At 42.3% G+C, this 19,460-nt stretch overlaps 1 protein-coding gene across 1 annotated transcript in view; it reads left to right on the plus strand.

Annotated features, from left to right (window-relative positions):
- LOC124553326 (ankyrin-2-like) overlaps nt 1–19,460 on the plus strand; it is a 66,806-nt gene that overhangs the window by 25,593 nt on the left and 21,753 nt on the right. The window contains exon 2 of the mRNA XM_047127204.1: nt 17,098–17,677. Coding sequence (XP_046983160.1) covers nt 17,098–17,677 — 580 coding nt within the window. The remainder of the gene's footprint in view (nt 1–17,097; nt 17,678–19,460) is intronic.

Here is a 19,460-nt window from a genome sequence, read left to right on the forward strand (position 1 = left end):
TTAAACAACATGCCTTGACTCACAATTGATGGCAGAATGGGAAAGTCTGGGCCATGTGCAGGATTTGCGATGTGACATAAATGTTTGCATAGCACATCGATTGCAGCAAGCCCACAGTTCAGAGCTGATGGTCAAGGAGCTCTGGCCAGATCTAAAATAAGACATGCTTACTGTTAAGGTGCATAGATCACCAGAAGTCTCCCATAAAACCAATACCTAGATATGTAGTCATGCCACAGACCTGCACGGAAGTGACACATTCAGTGGGCAGCCCATGTACTATAGATAGTGCACGACATTTGGTGAATATTAATGACGCTACTGAAGGAGTATGGTACCACCCCACCCATTCCATTGCTGTTTGAACAACGTTGCTGTAGAGCAGGTGGAGGACCAGGCCTCCCACCTAGGCCATGGAAGAAAAAGTGTGGATACCAAGAGTCATTGAAGTGTTGACAGAGACAGCAAAGTAACTCTTCAATGGTGTCAACGTACAGGACTGGGGAAACAGGGCATCCATTCCATACCAGTCCTTGGACCAGGATAGACGGTATAAGACGACCATGGTACGTAATCCAAGATGACGTGTCCCAGAGCTGTCTGGGAATTCTATCTTCTGGATCTTCACTGCCAGATTAGAGTGATGAACCCTATCAAAGTCCTCGCTGGAATAAAAGGAGGCCAAGAGTACCATCATGCACCATGTCTCCATAAATGCAGTCATGTCACAGTATCAACGTAAGGATGTCCAGAAGTTGTAATTACCTCATGATGACGCCTAGTTGTGGTATACCACAAAGCAGGCAACACTTTTCAAGTTCGCTGCCAAAAGCCAGTGAAGATCTTCATGTCAGACTTCATGGAAGACAGGGGCCGATAGTCACTGACACTAGTTCCTCTGTTTGGTTTATCAACAGAATCAAGCAACCCTAAAAGGAAGCCAGGAAGATGCAGGATGTCCACAAGGCCCCCATGAGTTGTTGACATTCAAGAAAATGTAGGGGAGACACATTCAATTTACAGGGGCCTCGCCCATGCCATACCATCTGGCATTGAAAGGTGACAGTATCTATACAGGCTGCATGATAGGAAAAGCCAATGAGCCATGTTCTAGTGACTTGTTTGCCCAAACATTGGAGCATGAGAGATAGTTACGATCTATGTGGCTGGAGGAGTACCTGACATGGTGTGTGAAACCCTCCCTATCGACATGTACATATTCACACGTGTCAGTGAATCGAAGGGTGATTCTGATGGTGGAGAGGGCCACACATAGAGTGTAGTGTGGCAGTTGGCCCTTAGGCACCTGAATGTAGTTAAAATCACCACCGAAAATGAAGTCATCCTGACGCCCATCAAGAGTGGCATGAAGGTATCCTGAAAGAAGGAGACCATTCTCCATGATGGCCCAATCCGGAGGGTGTGTAGATGTTTATGGATCTGGTGCTATGAAGAGTGTACGCAATGCTGCTCCTGCCAAGGAGTAAAGTGATGTCTTTGGTAATTAAGCCATCAAAGAAGAACCCCACGCCACTGCCAATGCCAAATGTGTAGGTGATGTGTGTGTCGTATTCGAAAGGCTCTACAAAATCCCTGACATAGACATCCTGAAGGGTAACTATGTCTATATCTGCTGTGTTCAGTGTATCCTTTAACATCGTCAGTTTATGCTCCACATGGATGTTATTGACGTTGAGCATGGCCTGTCAGTACTGTTGAGTTCCGACGTCTACCTGGAATGTGATATGCACTCTGTGAGTAGCAGTCTGGGGTGTACCAGCCGTGGTATCCACAGTGGTGTCGTTGCTCTGCCCAGTACCTCCATCAGAACATTATCTTTTGTGGTACAAGGTGGTAGTATGGTGTCATCGTCTACCTTATATGGCCAGAAGCTCATTGGCACAGATATTGTGTCGTTTGGTGGGTCGTCTACTTCACACACAAGTGAGGTTGGTATCATAAGAGGGAAGTCATGTGGGATGAGCCACTGCGCTACTATGACATGAAGCATTTGTGGGCCAAGGTGACTGAGGAATTTGCGTCAGCGAACATTTGATTGTCATCATGTAGCCATTTGTTGAAGGTAATCATCTAAGTGTCATGTTTCCACTTCTGGCGCTTCCATGGCGGCTTTTGTTTCCAACATGCAGCTCAGATTTAAAATGGTAGCAGTTGTCTGTTGACTCATTACAGAAGTCGCTACAACACTAGGTGCCTTTTCTCTATTGTTGCCATTAACAACTCTGGTTGCAGTGATGTGACAAGTGACGGATCAGTCACTGTGATGGCAGTCTTCGTTTGTAATGGATCATGTGAGTTGTGCTGAAGATCGTGCGCTGACCACAGCATAGGTCACAGGATGGACAGTGGACGTCGCAATGGGGGCAGCGTCGTTGAGTGGTGTCTCTCTAAGCTGGCGCCAGAGACAGTTACGGCGGAATGTCCTTCCTAGTTGCAGGAAGCATAGGTATGGGGCTGCCTGTCATATGTGATGATGGCCCCCCATCGTCCTATAATCAGGTATAATGGCACATGCTTCACTAATTAAATTTTCAGTTAATGGATACTGTAGAGAAAAGGATAGGTATCAAATTTTTTCCATTTTTCGGCCTGGTGGTTGAGTACATTGGCATATGGCTTGGAAGCCAACATGACGATGTCTGGTGGGACCTCAAATGGAAGGTCAAAGACAGTGATCGAATGGAGGTGTTGCACGTGCTGATTCTCAACATCGGTGCACAATTCTGACACCTACAACATTTCTGATAATGGAAAAGTGAATGCCAGTTACATCCCGTGGGTCGAGGCAAAGATCATCCCGTGCAAAGTTCTCAATTTCAAAAGGTCGTAGTTGTGCATATTCAACTTGAAATGTTATCTTAATCGCTACTCAGTGTTAAGTGTACGCCATGGTTCGCTCATAAGAGGGACGCAGTACTCGAAACCGCGGCAAGAAGTAAACAAGGAAATCGCGCGTGTGCACTCCAGAACAGGCGGGACGCCAGCCGAACTCAGCGACAGAGGCGGGGTACGAAACTGAAGACCTTCGAAAACAAACCAGAGTGCACATTTCTACGACTTTTTTACATGCAATCTTCTTGACACAAAGGGCTGGGCGTTTTCAGTTTTAACCTAGGCCTTCACTTGGGAACCCAGGAAGTTGAAGGCTTTAAAGATGAAAGTATTCTCCTTGCGCCGGCCGGTTCTAGGCGCTTCAGTCTGGAACCGCGTGATCGCTACGGTCATAGGTTCGAATCGTGCCTCGGGCATGGATGTGTGTGATGTCCTTAGGTTAGTTAAGTTTAACTAGCTCTAAGTTCTAGGGTACTGATGACCTCAGATGTTAAGTCCCATAGTGCTCAGAGCCATTCTCCTTGCCACCAAGAGTGATTACCTGCTTTCTAATTTTCTTATCTGGCAAGGTCTAGAAACACAAAAAAACTAGCTCTTATTAAATATTTCGCTAAAATTAAGTCATAACACAGGAAAGAAATGTTTAGTTACAGGGTACTGTAGACTGAGGTGAACTAAGTGAACTTAGGGAACAGTCTCTCTCTTCTATCCTACGCAGTTGACACAGTTCGGAAACGGAGCCTGAACTTAAGTAACAGAACTTCTTACCGTGTCCTCCTCTACCATTTCGTTTTACTCAACAGTATTTCTCGATACCAGTATTATTTTCCGAATTTAGGGCAGGTCAGTATTATCTCAGTTGATTTTCAGATAATTTTATATACAATATGTTATATTTCGAGCTAAAATTTACGAAAAGGAACTATTTTCATACGATATTTTAGTTTCGATGTTATAACCGATACGTACTACTTCTGGATATATAGTTAAAATAATTTTTTTGCAAACACTTCAAATTGCTAATTATTGGCACACCTAAAATTTCTATAATTAATTATGTGCCCCTGTACTTTTTACTGTATTTGTTTCTGGATTCATTTATGAAATAATAATACAAATTAATAATGTAAATAAAACTACAAGGGATTCATTTGATAAGAAAAGCAGTATAACATTTGGAATATTGTTATTTCCGCAGAGTAAGAGAGTTGTAAGCATGCCTATGATGTGATGGGAGGTATTTTTGTGCGAACAATTTAATTTCGGCTTTATTAAGGTAAAAATCAAAATACTGTATGATATACTAAAATGTGAGAAAATACATATACATTCAAAAATTTTTCCGACAACAATATTCAAATTTATTTGGTTGAAACCAACTGTGAGGACCTGATCTGACATTTACATCTTCAAGAATCAGACCCCTAGACAAGAAGAACTGGAGCCAACTCAACATGGCACACTAAGCATACTAGAAAGATTATTGTAAACTATGCACGTCTCAACTATTGATAAAAAAACTTTGCTTAATGTGGATAATAAATGGAAAGAGAAAGGAGGGGTGAGATTACAAATTGACGGAATGGTTTCAGTCTTCCAGTCAGTTGCCGTCTGCATGGTCCACCATTAGGATGTCAGGACTAAGGACACCTAGGTCCTGGGGGTCGGCTGTGCTCAGTATCGAGGGAGGGGAAATTCGTTCTCAACGATTCCAATTTCCGATATGTAGGGGAAGGCAGAAGTAAACGAACTAGATGTTAGTAAGAGAAAGGACACTTCTAACAGATCCTTTCTCAGAATAGTTCATTTTAACTAGTTCTTTCATAAACTACGGATCCCTAAACATACCTATTCATCAATGTCAGTACCGTCAACTTCTGCGTTTAAAACAAAGTATCAGGCGAAGCGACTGTATTTCTATGTATTGATACTGCAATGAATCAGAATGAAGTTCTTAAAAATTCAATCAAGTTCCTGAATTCATTGATTTGCCAAGCCTTTCGCTGCACGGCTTAAATCTGAAAATTTGCTTGGCTGTCATTCCTCTTCGAAACATAAAGAAACTAAGATTTGCAGTGGCACCACGTTTTCTGCAAAAACGATGATAATATCATTGAAGCCACTATGTTAAATGGGAGCATGGCAGGAGAAGATATACTGCTACGACTAATCCCAATGGTCCCAGCAGATATGCCGTTCAAGTTGAAAGGTTTGCTGTTCCCGATGCGTCTCACATTTTCAGAGACCACCAACAAAGCGTCGGCCGAAGTGGCCGAGCGGTTCTAGGCGCTTCAGTCTGGAACTGCGCGACCGCTACGGTCGCAGGTTCAAATCCTGCCTCGGGCATGGATGTGTGTGATGACCTTGGGTTAGTTAAGTTTAAGTAGTTCTAAGTTCTAGGGGACTGATGACCTAAGATGTTAAGTCCCATAGTGCTCAGAGCCATTTGAACCAACAAAGCACAGGGATGTTCGCTACAAGTCTGAGTACTAAATGTTGGCGAATCCATGCTTCACGAATGCTGCATGTGGCCTGATGAGACGTTGGAATGTGTTCTGATTTATTCGTGTGTGCACCAGACAGAAAAGCAAAAAAAAATTCAGTGACCAAAATATTTGACTGCACAGAATTTAAACAGAAATACTTCCTTTGTTTTGAGCGGCATGAATCACATGCCCAGTACCCGGTACAACTCGAAAATCGAGTCTTAAGTAATTAACGTGGCTGAAATAAAAGTACTGCGTTGGTCTGTGTATATCAAAAGATAAATATGAAAAAAAAGACGATTGTCTGTGATCAGTACTTTTAAAGGAGTACGTGTGTGTTCACAGGGAGACATATGAGAAGAACATTTAATGACTAAGCCTGGTAAGTTATGTCTGGATATAAATACGAAGCTACATAACCACCGGAATGTTTTCCGCGTTGTTACAAGTGTGTGAAAGGAAAAGCCAACGGGCAATACGCAAAGAACGTACTGGAGTACTGGTATAGTCCTGCGTATTCAATTACAGAGACATATAAACAGGTAGAACACGGCGATGCGGTCGGCAACACCTGAAAAGGCAACAAGTGTCTGGCACAGTTGTTAGATCGGTTACTACTGCTACAATGGCAGGTTATCAAGATGTAAATCAGTTTGACCGTGGTGTTACTGTCGGCGCAGGAGCGACAGGACACAGCATGTCCAGAGTAGCGATGAAGTGGGGATCTTCCCGTACAACCATTTCGTTGAAAGTGACAGAAGTGCAACGCTTCCGTAAATTGCTATATATTGTAATACTGGGCCATCAGCAAGAATCGGGATGCAAACCATTCGAGGAAACATCATCGATATCGGCTTTCGGAGCCGAAAGCTCACTCGTGTACCCTTGATGGCTGCATGACACAAATCTTCGCGCCTCGCCTAGGCCCGTCAACACTGAGGTTGGACTGTTGATGACTGGAAACATATTTCCTGGTAGAGTGAGTCTCGTTTCAAGTTGTATCGAGTGGATGGAGGAGTACGAGTATGGAAACAACCTCATCAAACTGTGGATACTGCATGTCGGCAGGAGACTGGTCAACCTGGTAAAGGCTCTGTAATGGTGAGGGGCGTATGCTGTTGGAGTGATATGGGTCCCCTGATACGTCCAGATACGACTCCGACAGATGACGCAAACATAAGCATCCTGTCTGATCACCTGCATCCATTCGTGTCCACTGTGCATTCCGACGGACTTGGGCAATTCCAGCAGGACAATGCACCACGCCACACGTCCAGAATTGCTACAGAGTGGCTCCAGGAGCAGTCTTCAGAATTTAAACACTTCCACTGGTCACCAGACTCACCAGACATGAACATTTCTGAGCATATCTGGGATGCCTTGCAATGTGTTTTTCAGAAGAGATCTCCAACCCCTTCACACTCTTACGGACTTATGAACAGCCCTGCAGGATTCATGGTGTCAGTACTCTCCAGCACTACTTCAGACATTAGTCGAGGCCGTGCCACGTCGTCTTGTCTTGCGGCACTCCTGCATGATCGGGAGGGGGGGGGGGCGCTATACGAAATTCCTTTGGTTCTTCAGTGTATATAACATGCAAATGCTTAGTGTGTGTTATTAGTTATACGTCCAAATCATATAGCTTCCTACAGCCGGCCGGAGTGGCCGTGTGGTTCTAGGCTCTATAGTCTGGAACAGAGCGATCGCTACGGTCGCAGGTTCGAATCCTGCTCGGGCATGGATGTGTGTGATGTCCTTAGGTTAGTTAGGTTTAATTAGTTCTAAGTTCTAGGCGACTGATGACCTCAGAAGTTAAATCGCATAGTGCTCAGAGCCATTTCAAAAAAAAAAATGGCTCTGAGCACTATGGGACTTAACATCTTAGGTCATCAGTCCCTTAGAACCTAGAACTACTTAAACCTAACTGACCTAAGGACATCACACACATCCATGCCCGAGCCAGGATTCGAACCTGCGACCATAGCAGTCGCGCAGTTCCGGACTGCGCGCCTAGAACCTCGAGACCACCGCGGCCGGCTCAGAGCCATTTAACTTCCTACATATAGACAGACACACATGGTGCAAGGTGTATATTTCTATCGGTGAGTGAGAACAGTCTACTAAACAATACTATATCAGTACTTAACCCATTTGCAGACTTATAATTATAGCTGTTACAGAGCGTATGTTTTTATACCTGTTAGCATTTGCAAGTACGGATGGCACAAGCAAGTCATTAAAAATGTACCTTCCTATGGTCAGTAGGTCAGGTGCTGAAGTGTGGATGCATAGAGGCGAAAAGAAAGTTTGTAGCGACAGGGGTAGTCCACTTTGAGGTATAATTACGACGGTGCAGTACGTAAAATATATAAAAATCTAAACATGGTTCCTAAATACTTAAATGCCTATACAAGTAAAGTTAATCCTATTAATCTTTAAATTCTGTGTCACAAATCTTTAACATTGTGTCAGAAAAATCTAGTAACAAACAGAGGTAATATGTATACAGCAGAGACATCCGTCGTTATTCAGGAATGAGACCAGGTATTATAGATAAATCCTAGAGAATTAATAAAATGCATATAACAGTATAGTGTTCACTGTCGAATGAAAGGCGTAGACTGATGCAATCGCCTGATCTGTGCTAAGCCCCCCCCCCCCCCAGGTGCAGAAATCCCAAAGGAGGAACGTAAGAGAAGAATTGTGAGTGCATTTTGAGCATCGAGGAACACGATCTGTAGTCTCCAGACAGACTTGCATAGAGAGCAAAACAACTCTCCAACCTTGATTCCGCGGCGACCAAATTGTTTTGACATGGAATACGACGATCGTGGTGCACTATAGATCGACGTTCGCAGTAGGGAGTAGTGTATCACCTCTCCTGTAGGTGTGGCGGCCGTAGGGAGACATAAGAGAATAACATTTAATGACTAAGCACTGTCAGTTGTGTGTGGATATTCGTACAAAGTGACATAACCACCTAAATGTTTGACAGAACACAAAATATAATCGTTCTGAGTGTGGTTACAAATGTGTGAAAGGAAAAGCTAACAGGCAATGCACGAAAGATGTGTATGTGTGTATGCAGTGATTCTGTATACCTGTTTCAAAATTTCCTGTATGCAAAAAGGAAGTCCATGGTATAAGCTGTTCTGAATCAGCAGCTTAAATGTCCAAACACCACCTTTATTAACCCTTTAGCGACAGGTAGACGCGAGTGCATATTTCGTCCAAGCAAGCCCTTTCCATGGTCGTAGACTTCGCGCACGGCTCAGCTCCAGAAACAGGTGTTCCTCCAGCAGCAGTGCGGCCAATCACTGGCACTGAAGACAGTTGACGGTGATCAAGGACAGCGACAGGACATACATAAAGCACACCAGTGGCGAGACGCAATCAATACCTTCACTGCACGATAACAACGGGGAAGTCATTGATGACAGTGCCACTAAGGCAGAGTTATTAAACACGGTTTTCCGAAACTTCACCAAAGAAGACGAAGTAAATATTCCTGAATTCCAATAAATAACAACTGCCAAGATGATAAACATAGAAGTAGACATCCAGGTTGGAGCAAAGCAGCTTAAATTAATTAATAAATGCAAAGCTTCCGGTCCAGATTGTATAGCAGTCAGGTTCCCATCAGATTATGCTCATGCTATTCCTCCATATTTAGGAATTATATACAGCCTCTCTTTCACAGGGAGTTCCGTACCGAAAAGCTGGAAAATTGCTCAGGTCACACCAATACCCCAAAACGGAAGTAGGAGTAATCCGCTGAATTACAGGCCCATATCACAAACGTCGATTTCCAGTAGGGTTTTGGAACATATATGTGTTCGAACATTATGAATTACCTCAAAGAAAACGATTTATTGACACATAGTCACCTTGGATTCTTACAATATTGTTCTTATGAAACACAACTAGCTCTTTATACTCAGGAAGTAATGAGTAATGGGTGCAAGTGACAGGGGATGTCAAATTGATTCTATACTTTTAGATTTCCAGAAGACTCTCGGTAGCATTCCTCGTAAGTGTCTTCTAACCAAACTACATGCCTATGGCATATCGCCTCAGTCGTGCTACTGGTTTCTTGATTTCCTGTCAGAAAGGTAACAGTTCGTAGTAATAGACTGAAAGTCATCGAGTAAAACAGAAGTTATACCGGGCGTTCCCCAAGGAAGTGTTATAGGCCCTCTATTGTTTCTGATCTATATTAACGATTTGGGAGACAGTCCGAGTAGCCGTCTTTAGATTATTTGCAGATGATACTGTCATTTACCGTCTTGTAAAGTTATCAGATGACCAAAGCGAATTGCAAAATGATTTAGATAAGATAGCTGTATGGTGTGAAAAGTGACAATTGACCCTGAATAAAGAAGAGTGAAGTTATTTACATGAGTACTAAAAGAAATCCGCTAAATTTCGTTTACGCGATAAGTCACACAAAACTCAAGTAAGTAAACTCAACTAGATACTTAGTGATTAAAATTACAAATAACCTAAATTGGAACGATGACATAGATAATGTTGTGAGTAGAGCAAACCAAAGACTGCCATTAATTGGCAGAACACTTAGAAGTTGCAACAGGTCTACTAAAGAGACTGCTTACACCACAATTGTCCCCCCTGTTCTGGAGTATTGCTGTGTTGTGTGGGTTGGACATCAGGTGGAACTGACGGATAACATCGAAAAAGTTCATAGAAGGACAGCTTGGTTTGTATTATCGAGAAATAGGGGAGATAGTGTCACAGACGTGATACGTGAATTGGAGTGGCAATCATTAAATCAAAGACGTTTTTTGTTGCGACGGGATCTCATGAAATTTCAGTCACCAGTTTTCTCCCCCGATTGCTAAAACATTCTGTTGGCGCCCACCTACATAGGGAGAAATTATCATCAAGATAAAATAAGATAAATCATGGCTTGCACAGAGAAATTTAAGTGCTCGTTTTTCCCCCGCGCCTTTCGAGAGTGGAACGGGAGAGAGACAGCTCACGCAAATTTTGATGTAGACATGGACCTTGCAGCAGCAAGAATTAACGACCAGCCCCATGCATCCTTCCATCGCCCATTTGTTCTAGGTTCCAGGCATCGCCATTGCAAGCCAGGTGGCTCCCTCCAAAAGGACCCACAGTTAGTGACACGATCTGCCTCCCTCACGCCTTGTGTTTCTTACGAACTACACCCTGGCTGTCAATTCTGTGAGCCTGTTTCAATGGTATCTGTATGCGATAGCTCTGTAGTTAACAAAGGAACACTATCCATGGAAGTAAGACAGACAATGGTTGCGTCAAGGCTGCTCCTGCGACCACTGGGTAGTTGTGACAACCTGTTTTTCCAGCAGACACATCCTCTCCTGTCCTGCACTCACAACACTACGTTCGTTTTTCATTTATAGTTGTGTCTTGCCTTCCAAAGTTGAAGAAAGTGTATTTCCCTAAGGTGAATGATGTAAGAGCAAGACAATGGCGTATGTTTACGATTATATGGTTTACTAACGAAAAGCAAAACCTACGTTTCTAGCATTTGTAGACTTAGAGGAAGCTCTTGACTATGTTGGCTGGCATACTCTCCTTCAAATTCTGAACCTGGCAGGGGTCAATTACAGGGAGCGAAAGGCTATTTACAATTTGTACAGAAACCAGATGCCAGTTATAGGACTCCAGGGCATAAAAGGGAAACAGTGGTGACGAGGGGAGCGAGACAGGGTTGTAGCCTATCCCCGATGTCATTCAATCTATATATTGAGCAAGCAGTAAAGAAAACAAAAGAAAAATTCGGAGTAGGAATGAAAATCCATGGAGATGAAATAAAAACTTTGAGGTTTGCCGATCACATTCTAATTCTGTCAGAAACAGCAATGGACCTGAAAGAGCGGTTGAATGGAATTCACAGTGTCTTGAAGGATGATATAAGATGAACCTCAAGAAAATCAAACCGAGGATAATGGAATGTAGTCGAATAAATCGGGTGATGCTGAGGGAATTAGATTAGGGAATGAGACACTTAAAGTAGTAAATTAGTTTGTAACTTGGGGAGCAAAATAACTGATGATGGTCGAGAGGATATAAAATGTACACTGGCGGTGGAGAGGAAAGCGTTTCTGAAGAAGAGAAATTTGTTAACATCGAGTACAGATTTAAGTGTCAGGGAGTCGTTTCTGAAAGTATTTGTATGGAGTGTAGCAATGTATGGAGGTGAAACATGGTAATAAATATTTTAGACAAGGCGAGAATAGAAGGTGTCGAAATGTGGTGCTACAGAAGAATGCTGAAGATAAGATAGATAGATCACGTGACTAATGAGGTACTGAATAGAATTGTTGAGAAGAGAAATTTGTGACACAACTTGACTAGAATAAGGGATCGGTTGGTAGGACATGTTCTCAGGCATCAAGGCATCACCAATATAGTAGTTTGCGGTAGGTACTTGGAGATGAAGAAACTTGCTCAGGATAGAGTATTATGGAGAGCTGCATCAAAGCAGTCTCAGGAGTGAAGACCACAACAACAGCAGCAACATGTTTATGATGGAGATCAGGAATTTACGTTATTCATACCGGATGACAATTTTTGATCTACATGAAAAGAAGCCGGCCGCGGTGGTCTCGCGGTTCTAGGCGCTCACTCCGGAACCGCGCAGCTGCTACGGTCGCATGTTCGAATCCTGCCGGGCATGGATGTGTGTGATTTCCTTAGGTTAGTTAGGTTTAAGTAGTTCTAAGCTCTAGGGGACTGATGACCACAGATGTTAAGTGCCATAGTGTTCAGAGCCATTTGAACCATGAAAAGAAATCGTCATAGCTTCTGAATGGTTTGCGTTATGACGTTCAAACTGTACGGTTAGCCGCGGGGCATGATTGTAATTGGTACGTGTATGCTCGCGCGCCTTATTGTTGTCGTCAATTTGGGCGAGAAAACGTCACGGTACAGCGTACCTGAACATAGAGCGCTTGTGAAGGCCTGCTGTGCTAGCAATAACAGCCCAACTGCGGCTCAGAGGAAGTGTTGCGACCGAGTTCAAGCTGAAGACAACCGGTCCAAGTGTGCTAACGATCGAGAATATGATTCGCAAGTTTGAGAGACGGGTAGCGTTTGTGCTGACTGAGTTCGCAATGTCGGTCGTCGAAAATAGATGAAAACGCCTGAAAACACCAAGAAGACGCTTGCATTGTCTCAAACTAGCCCCAGGAAATCGGTGAAACGAGCTGCATAACAGCTTTGAATCAACTGGAACACACTGAAAGAAATTGTTGTTGAAGACCCGCATTTCTTCCCATATAAAATTCAGACCTATCAGCCATTTTTAGGTCCCAGGGCCATTGAACAGCCGTTATGTTTCGCCAACACTATTGTCTACAGAATTTACGAACAGTGCTTTGATGTGAATACAGTTTGGTTTAGCGGCTAAGCCCACTTCCAGTAGGGTGGATTCGTCAATAAGCGTAATTGGCGCATCTGGGGGACTGAGAGTCTGCATTTGCCGGTCGAAAAGTCTCTTCACTCTCAACAGAAGATTGTGTGCAATGTCCATTTACCAAATAATCGGTGGATATTCCTTTGGTGACTACGGAATGGTACGTGAAGGTGTTGAAAAATGATTTGATCCCCATTATCGAAAGTGCCAGTGATTTCGACGAGATGTGATTTGTGCAAGAATGGGCTCGACCCATATCGAAGCAGTGGAGCGTTTGATGTCCTCGAGAAGCACTTTGGAGACTGCATTCTGGCTCTGGGGCATTCAGATTCAACTGGCATGGGCCTCGATTGGATTCACTTTCAGAAAAAACAGCTGTGCCATGCTTACCTGTACATGTAAAACCACTCTCACTTTCTACCTATTCGTTGAATAGATTAAGAATAATTGTTTATAGCACACTTCCTTGCTGGACTCATTTCTGAACATGTGTAGAACCTGTGTAGAGCGCACACCAATAAGATTCCTTTCTTTTCGTATACAGCTTCCACAGAACATATCAGTGTCTGCGCATATTCCTACATTCTTCTATAACTCAAAGTTTATTTAGCCATTTTACATTATGAAACATTTTCTGCATATATAAATAAGCTGTGTATTTACATTTTAAAATTAAGTTTAAAGATATTATTCCTCCTTCGATACTTCGGGTTTTCCTGAATCCAAACTGACTCTGATAATCTTATGTCAACTGTTCGAAGATTCGAAGACAATGGACGCTTTTATTTTATGAGGCACTTACAACTAAGCTAAGACTTCGGCAATTTTAGTATTTTAAGACATTCCTCCTTTTAGGATTAATATTATGATGTTTCTCTAGAATCTAAGGACAGTTTTCCCTCTTCATATGTGTTACACTTAGGAGTATATAACACACTTCTGATTTCGATTCCTCCGGGTTCGAGAAATTCAGCAGGAATGTTGTCTTTCCCTTGTGCTTTCTTGTTTCTCAGGATTCTCAGAGCTAGTTGATACAAAATAACTGCATTAAATAATAATCATTTAACATGTCATTTAAAGGATCAACCTGATCGTCTAATGTAGTAACTGGAACTGTGACTATCTTCAGCACTAATTATACCGTGTAATAAAGAACTTATATCAAGAAAGATTAGTTATCAATACCACCTGGAACAATGTGGTAGCGTGACATCAGTTATGAAATGATGGCAAATATGTTAGTTGAAAAGGTGGCATTCTCTCCATAACTGGCCCTGACATATCGCCCTGCAGTAATGGCTTCCAACCATAGTACCAGAGTGCAACCAGATACTATCTAGGACTTGCAAACACATACACACACACCAAATCATCATCTTTACCGATTAACTGAACTTTACAAAGAAGAATATTTTCTTTGGTAATTTTTGATTCCCAAATGATGAAACATAAATTATACTCAGCTTTTGTAGACGCTTTATTAAACCTCAGACTAATGAGTCAATGACACAATTTGTACTTCTTATTTGTAACAACCATTTTTCATAGACTGATGTAGCCTTTCTCATTGCATTTACTACTCCTCAAAAACAAAATTTAACTAACGGTCTGCACTGGCGGTATACACTTGTTCGAAAACATGTTTCCTCTACACCACTTCCCTCTCTCATGACAGCTTCACCCTCTCGCTGCAGCCTTACTTAAAATGGATGAAGCTAAAATCCGCGCACTATACTTACTGCTTCTAAAGCACATGATTGCGGGAAACCTTACTTCTGAACTGTTAGAAATCGAACGATTTCAACTTGCCAATGCTTTTTGGATGAAGTGAGAAATGAAGAAATTTCTGGTCTATCGCAAGAACCTTTATGAGATATTTAAGCATACATGTTTTATATGTCTCGATTTATCTATCATAGGTGCATGGTAAAAAGTACAAACTATTCTGTATAGCAGGAGGATTGTGTGTGGAAGATGAGGTTCATACATTCATTTGACTAGCTCTATCTTCACCACATTGTGTCATTCGTTAATGCTATTATTTGAAAGAAAAAGTTAATTAATGGTAGCCTATGTAATAACTATTATACTTTTATGAAGCAGTAAGAATAAGAGGGACGTTTTTTTTAAATAATTTAGTATTGTGATCGAAACACAGATAGACACATTTGTCTTTATCCCTCACGAAATTTAATTTTATGCATTGTGGGTGGGTGTAGGGGGTGTAACAATGCCACTACTGTACACAACATTGTATGTTGTGATATTGGACTACGTCAGAAGTTGCCATCTAGCTATGCCCGCCACCTTGATGTAATGTTTCTAGAAAGTCATTCCAGACTGTGGTAGCAGTTAGTTGATCCCCTGTGGGTATCAGTTCCTGCAGAGAAACATGCTGGATTGGCGGTTGAGGACGGTGTGATACAGATTTCAGGCGTAAAATATCATTTTTTTTCTTAAATAACTTTAGAAATCTGTACTTTGTGTTGAATAAATTACGAACTCAGTACCTTATGACGCTCTTAGTAATCTGATAGATCTCCATTTTGATATTCTGAGCGAATAATTGTAAAAAGAGACTAACGATAAGAGGTCTCTATTCCTTCTGGGGCTTAGTTTTAAGGGGAGATTTTGGTCCAAAAAATCGATTTTTCAAAAATATCATTTTCATGATCTACACAGTTTAATCTACGTTGTGTGCGAATTTTATCGTGATAGCAGCTTTAGAAATGCCTTTATACTGTTAAACTGATTAAATCTGCACTGCAGGCCACTCCCACCTCTCCCGACAATTGGGGAACTGGTGGCTTCAGCGGAATTTTTGTCAGTGTTGAAACTATTTTCTTTAGATATCTTTGGCTGACATCTATATCTTTGCCTGAAAACTTGGTTTTATGTTGTTTATTTACGTTTTGACAATACTAACACATATTAGTAGGTGGAAAGTTGAATTCGCAAACCTTTATGTGGAAGTCTAGATTAATGCATAATGGGTGGTGGAAAAATTGTGTTCAGCTGATGGAAGTTTCAAGGAAATCGGTACACCAACCAAAAAGAATAAGTAGCTAGAAATGAAGAATATAAGCTCTCAGCATATCCACTGACCAAGCACCAATGCACAATCTGTGTCCGAAAGGCGATTGGTGTAAGTTAAACAACAGAAATGAGACGTATTCACATAAACACTCATAACCAGAACATGTTATGAATGCATTTAAACCCACATTCAGGTTTGTTGTAAAACCTTCTTTATTTAGGAAGTGTCTTCATGGAAAGACACAAAATGCAAATGAAAGCCTCAATTATTTAATTTGGATTAGATGCTCAAAAGGGACATTCTGTGGACTTGAAGTACTCAAAATAGGTGTCTATTATGCAATTATATGTCACAATAACGGTAATAATGGCAGAATTGAAGTTCTGAAGAGTGTTGGTATATATCTTGATGTGTTTACAAGAAAAGCATTTTACACCATCGAGAAAGCTAACAGATCAGTGTCTTAGCTGCAAAGCGGATTCGAAGAGGAGAGAAGAGAAACCTGAAGGATGAGGAATATCAGTATGGAGTATTTTAAAATTGAGGTACGATTATTACATGTTTAAATATGAGAAGATAAACTTTGAACATCATTTCCTCTGTTTCACAATTTTTACGTTATTAGAAGCCTTTTCTCAAAAAGTATATGCTCTAATGCTTTGAAATTTTCGTGAACTGTTCGCCACGTACTGCTGTCTCCTCGAAACTAAAAAATTCGAGATCCACCAAATACATTCGGATTTTTAGATTATTATATGTAGAAAAAGTTAATTTTGGATGTGCAAGATTAAAAACTTTCTTAATGACACAGTTTGTGCCATAGATTAATAACTGCGGTTCACTGGTCTTATAACCTTCTTAGAACACTACAATAAAAGTTTCAGATTAATTGCATGGTTAGAATATAAGTTATGGCTTTTTATAAGAAAACAATAAAATTTAAAAATTAAAATTAATTGCAAATTATTAATCCTGCTTATTTCAATATATTTTTCTGTTAAAACGCTGCTCATTTGCATTATGCACGGAAAATTTTAGATTTCTACATTAATAAATGTGGGTGTAATGATTTTTTAAATAAACATTTCCTGTTACATACCTACTGAAACAGTTTTTTTAATGATTTGCATCTATTCGCTTGTGGCATCAGTCTGACACAGAGAGTATATCATATTGTTGCAAGTGGCGTGTGATTGGAAACATATCCCAACTGTAGGTTTATATAGATTCGATTGTGGCTCATACAAGTATAGAGGGTACTGAATGAGGGCAAAGGATTGCTCAGTGACACCTTGTTCCAGAAGCCCTAACAGTGGGACGAGTTCATGAGGCTGAGGAGGCCACGGCCGTGGATCTGGGTGCCCTGCTGGACGCCGGGGACGGCGCTGTGGTGACTCTGCTGGCCGGGGACAATACGCAGCTGGTGGCTCACAGGGCTATCTTGGCCGCCAGGAGCGCCGTGTTTGCGGGCATGCTCCGTCGTCTCACCTTAGAGGCCAGCAGCAGCCAGCTCGCACTCTCCGACATAGAGGGCCCTGTGCTGCGACAGGTGCTGGAACACCTCTACACCCTCCAGCCCCCACAGCTGCCCAGCATGGCGCCACAGCTGTTGGTCGCCGCTGACCAATACGGCTTGTCAGTACTGAAGGTGCAGTGCGAGCAACAGGTGGCCGCACAGCTGTCTGTCGAGACTGCATCAGCCACAGGTGTTCTCGCGATTCGGCACTCCGCTAACATGCTGAAGCAGGCTGCTGTCTCCTTCATAAAGGCCCACTTGCTCAGTGTGATGGCGACGCAGGGCTGGGATGAGGCTGTAGTCAACGACCCACAAACTTTTATGGAGTTGGTTCACCTGATTACAGAGACACCGACAGACACCAGGTAAGCATGAGACAAGCTGCTCATCTATGTTACACAGCTCTAAGTGTGCGTACTGACAAGCCTACATTGTCCACCACTAAGTGTAATTAGATGTGCCTACGTCGTAAAATATACTACTATTGATATTGAAACGTCCCCTTAGAAAAATTATACATGACTGTGCTTAAACTGACGCACAATATTTTTTTAGCGCAACGCAATCTGACTTTCAAAAATCCCTACAAAAGAATGGCACTGACTAACATTAACCTATACCTTTCACAAATCACTTACCTCACAAAAATCATCGTTACTCGAACTACTGCAATACAGCGAGCGCCACTACTGCCAGCTAAATAAAAGATTCAAACTACTGAAGGCACTAACTACTGATAGGCATAGTTAGCAAATGAAAGATTTTGATAGAGAACAAACAATGTATTTACCTCAATAGTGTTCAAAAGTCATAATGTATATATCAGTTCATGACATCCAGTATTACAAATTTCAAAACTCCGCCATCTCTCTCCCCACATCCACGACTGCTGGCGGCTCACCTCCAACTGCGCAACGCTACGCGCTTTTAACATCCAGCTGCCCAACAGTACAATGGCAGACATCAATGCAAACTAGCCACAGACTGCACACAGCACAGCTAGTGATTTTCATACAGAGCGCTACGTGGCGTTACCAATATAAAAACCTAAACAGCCTACTTACAATATCCAGTTTCTTGTATACGCTATGTGATGAAAAGTATCTATACACCTGGCTGAAAATGACAAACAAGTTCGTGGCGCCCTCTATCGGTAATGCAGGAATTCAATATGGTGTTGGCGCATCCTCAGCCTTCATAACAGCTGCTGGAAGGTTTCTTTGGGCCCATTTTTCACGGAGTTCACGGCGTTCCAAAACATCCCAAAGGTGTTCTATAGCATTCAGGCCAAGACTCTGTGCAAGCCAGTCGATTACAAAGACGTTATTCTCGTCTATCCAGTCTGACACAACTCGTGTATTGTGAGCAGGTGCTCGATCGCGTTGAAAGATACAATCGCCATCCCTGAATTGCCCTTCAACAGTGGCAAAGGTTCTTAAAACATGAATATGGGAGTGTGGTGTGATATTGCAACGCAAAAGAACAAGGGGTGCAAGAACCCTCCACGAAAAACACGACGACACCATAACACCACCGCTTCCGAATTCTACTGTTGGCGCGACACACACTGGCAGATGACGTTCACTGGGCATTCACCACAGCCACACCCTGCCATCGGGTCGCCACATTGTGTGCCGTGATTCGTCACACCACACAACGTTTTCTCCACCGTTCAATGGTCCAACGTTTATGCTCCTTACACTAAGCGCGGCGTGGTTCGGCATTAACCAGCGTGATGTGTGGCTTATGAGTAGCTGCTCGACCATGAAATACAAGTTTTCAAACCTCCCACATAACTGTCATAGTACTTGCAATGGATCCTGATGCAGTTTGGAATAACTGTGTGATGGTCTGGATAGATGTCTGCCTATTACACATTACCATCGTCTTCAACTGTCAGCAGTCTCTGTCTGTCAAGAGACGAGGTTGGCCTGAACATTTTGTGCTGTATATGTCCCTTCACGTTTCCACTTCACTATCGCATCGTAAATAGAGGACCTAGTTATGTTTAGGAGTGTGGAAATCTCTGGTACAGACGTATGACACAAGTGACACCCAATCACCTGACCATATTCGAAGTCCGTGAGTTCCGCATAGTACCCCATTCTACTATCTCACGATGTCTAATGACTACTGAGGTCGCTTATA

This window comes from Schistocerca americana, chromosome 11, assembly GCF_021461395.2.
Source record: "Schistocerca americana isolate TAMUIC-IGC-003095 chromosome 11, iqSchAmer2.1, whole genome shotgun sequence".
Lineage (NCBI taxonomy): Eukaryota > Metazoa > Arthropoda > Insecta > Orthoptera > Acrididae > Schistocerca > Schistocerca americana.